This window comes from Gavialis gangeticus, unplaced genomic scaffold (genome assembly GCF_001723915.1).
Source record: "Gavialis gangeticus isolate Ggan-Ray unplaced genomic scaffold, GavGan_comp1, whole genome shotgun sequence".
Lineage (NCBI taxonomy): Eukaryota > Metazoa > Chordata > Crocodylia > Gavialidae > Gavialis > Gavialis gangeticus.
In genome coordinates, this window is record NW_017728994.1 from 57,809,266 (window position 1) to 57,812,961 (window position 3,696).

General features: G+C 41.1%; 1 protein-coding gene across 3 annotated transcripts in view; it reads left to right on the forward strand.

Moving 5' to 3' along the window:
- Positions 1-3,696, forward strand: part of ATRNL1 (attractin like 1) — a 1,264,546-nt gene that overhangs the window by 288,536 nt on the left and 972,314 nt on the right. For all 3 annotated transcript variants that reach the window (XM_019502885.1, XM_019502884.1, XM_019502883.1), the window contains exon 12: positions 2,677-2,885. In XM_019502885.1, coding sequence (XP_019358430.1) covers positions 2,677-2,885 — 209 coding nt within the window. The remainder of the gene's footprint in view (positions 1-2,676; positions 2,886-3,696) is intronic.

Genomic DNA, 3,696 nt, shown 5'->3' on the forward strand with positions numbered 1-3,696 from the left:
CCCCCCCCCCCCCCCCCGTCCTCTGCTACAAGCATGTTTAGTTGAACACTTAAATCAACTGTCTGGTGGAACTTTTCCCACTGGAGTCAGTTACAGTATGTTTGAAATTGAACATCAAGTATAGTCATCACTTGGATATAACATGCAGTCTCTCTTTCAGGCAATAATGCACTATAGATGACTGATTTCTTTTTTAAAGTTAAACAGTTCTCAGAGGAATTTTCTTTATTGGGTGAAAGATAAGGTTTGCATGAAAAATCAACGTGTACCAAGAGCTACTAGTGTCTGACTATAATAACTATTCTGCAACCTTTTTACAAAATGCTTCTGTCACAGCCCCTTCGTAGAGATGCTCTTAGTGGAAGAAGCCCTGTGTGGCTATTTATGCAGGTGTCCTTGTAGCTGAGGTAGAGATATCTTGCATCTGTGCAAATAGCTTTGGCACCTGGTAGATCCCCTGACATTTGGAGGGTGCAGCCGCCAAACTCCTTGTTTGTTCCCCACAGTCTTCTGGGGTGTTGCATACACAGGGTATACAGTGTGAATTAAAAACAGGCAGGAATCTTATCAGGGGATAAGGTACAACACTGCATTTATTGGAAGATAAAACATGCAACATAAAAGAAATACAGAACAGTAAGGTTATCTGCTTCGCTCATTCCCATGCATACTCATTCATTCCTTCATTTACACAAAAGAAACAAGCACACACACATATAGGTAGTTAGTCCTGCAAAGGTTAAGGTGTTACTAAGTGCTAAAGTTGCTCAGGTCAGTCTGGTGGCTAGCCACACTAACCATGAGGGCTGGAGTCAGGTCTTGTTGGACGTGCCCAAAACTCCTTCTTGCAGGTGGAAAAGACCCAAAGCCTTGTCTTCGTGTTTATTCTTTAGTGATGGCTGTCCATACAAGTCTATGGATTCTGCTGAGTCAGACATGAAGGTCATCCTCCTTGTCCTGTTGTCAGGCTGGGATTAGTAGGACATGATCTTCTGGCTTGGTAGTCTGCAATCTTCAGCGGGGGTTGTTGCTTGCAGTCTTCAGCTGTCAGGGTGAAGGATGATCTAGTATTTGGTAATCCTTAACTTCTGACTCGACTTTGCTGCAGCCTTTAACTGTTAAACCACAGAAGGCTATTTTCACCTGCTGCAAGAGGACTGTCTTCCTTCATGTTGTCACATACATGCATCATTCATTCTTTCATTACCTCTTTTCACATAAGTGGGACATACCACAAATCTTACATAAGCATTTTCCTTACACTAAATTTATGTTCTAAAATCATGAGACCAATAGGTCAAATATATTTATGCTAAGCAATAGGAAATTTAAAATAGATGGTTAATTCCAGAGCACTAATAATGACTGATTGAAATATTATAAAAAGTAAATCATAACAAGATTAACTTTATCTTAATGGTTAAATAGTTCATTATTTAAAAAGAAAAACAAAAACATAAGCAATTAAGACGACAGTTATAGTTACTGCAATATTACAGGGGTAAACATCATACCTCTGATGGAAAAATTTTTAAGAAACTTTTAAGAAACTGTCTTCTGTTGGCCCTCTGTGGGTTTGACCATAGGTGGGTAAGATTTAGCACCCGTTGGTACCATAAACGCTGACTCCTTAATGCCAACAGTTGTATATCGGCTCTTCTCTGTTATTTATTGTGTTTTAATAATCTTAATATGTAAATATACTTGGGGCTTTTACAGATTTCGTATGCATAAATATTGTATGACTTTTTCAAAGTGATGCAAGGATATATAGTAATCATTAATAATAATAGTTCTTTACCATAGATAACAGCAATAGCTTGCATAGTTCAGCAAACAGAGCACTCAAACTTCACTGACGAAGTCTGTGCAGATTGTTTCATTCATAGAGGACTGCTTATAAATAAAAATGTAGTTATTGTCAGGTTTCATAAATTATGATAAGTGGAATTCAAAATGTTCACATTCTTATCTAAACTATATTTGATGCTTTAGGACTTGCTGTTTACCAAGAATTGGATTTGAGTGGCAAAAACTTCCAATTCTATCTTCAGATCTTGTTATATGAATTTGTGATGCATCTCAGAGCCCTTTGCTTCCTATAGCTCCACCAAACTCCCTTCCATTTTGAGGGTACGTGATGCCAGAGTAGTATGGATTGATTTTGATTCCAAGTCGTCTTAATTTTAAATGAGAAAAGAGGAAAGCGATACTTTCAAAACCAAATTGTCTTTTCTGATTGCTGCTTTCATTGAATCAGATATTCATTGTCATCTGAGAAAAATACTCACCTGCTAGCTTCTTTTACTTGCCCTTGGGATCTTCTATCTAAGAGAAATGTTCTCTGTTCCTGTAGGCCATCTAGTCGTATTGTTCTTATTACTTCACTCCAAAGGACAGTACTCTTCCTTGAGGAATCTCTCTTCCTTCTTCCCATTCATTTTCTGTGTCTCTCTATAATATAGCTTTAATTTGGCTGAGCCTAAGCATACTCTGTTAAATTTCAGTTAGGGGTAACATAACCACCCCCCCAGTGAACCATTAGATTTGCAAGGAAATAACTGACATGGTTTTAGAGAGCTGTGAATGATATTTGTGTGTGCTATAGAAAGCAAGGTGATGTAACTAATAACATTTTACTTCTAAAGTAGTTATATTCCTTTGCTTTTCTTATAGGTCCATGTATATATTTGGGGGGTTTTCAAGTGTTCTTTTGAATGACATCCTTGTGTACAAGCCTCCAAACTGTGAAGCATTTAAAGATGAAGAACTATGTAAAAATGCTGGTCCAGGGATTAGATGTCTGTGGAACAAAAAACATTGTGAATCCTGGGAATATGGGCAAGCTAATAATGTCCTTAGAGCAAAGTGTCCCAAAAAATCAGGTGAGTAAGAGACTTATCTCCTGTTTGTGTTTTTGCAGTGATTTATTCTTATACAGTGTTACAAATAAGTCTAAGGATGAGAGTGGTAACTATGAAAATGAGGATAGAGAGAGGTGGCAGCAAAGTTATCAGTGTATGGTAGCTGAAGAAAAGCACTTGAATGAGGAATGGCAAAAGATGGAAAATAGGGCTGTGTGAAACTTTGGTAGCTGATTCAATTTGGAAGAGATTTGGCCCAATTTGAGGACTGAATCTCTGAATCTGAATTGAATTGGGAGACCCATTAAAAAGTCCAAATTGAATCGGAAGCCTCCAAATCAATTTGAAGATGCGGGAAGTCCCCACTCGCTGCTGCAGGGAGCTGGACCTGGGCTCTGTGCTGGTAAGTAGGGGATGGGGGGCTGGAGGAGGGGGGAGGGAACCACCAGGGGACTCCCACTCAACCCCATCCCCCACCTGCACGCCCAGCACCCCCATGGCTGCCCTGCCTGGCCCCAGTGTCCCAGCACTTTAAACGCCCCCCGCACCAAAAAGGCCCTCATTAACCAGCTGCAGCAGCAGCTATAAGGGCCTCTGGGGGGCTCATGACAGAGCTCCACCATGTGGCATGGGGCAGTGGGAATCGTCCCCATGTTTGACACCTGCGTGACAGCTGTCGCATTGTGTGGGTACAGTGCTGCTCAGCAGGGCACTGTGCACTATTCTGGAGCTGGGGCAGCTTCAGCAGTCACCCAGAGCCTGGCAGCGCTCAGCCCGAACAGCCCCAGCTTCTGGACAGCGTACAGAGTCCCACGGCACCCTGCTGAGCCAC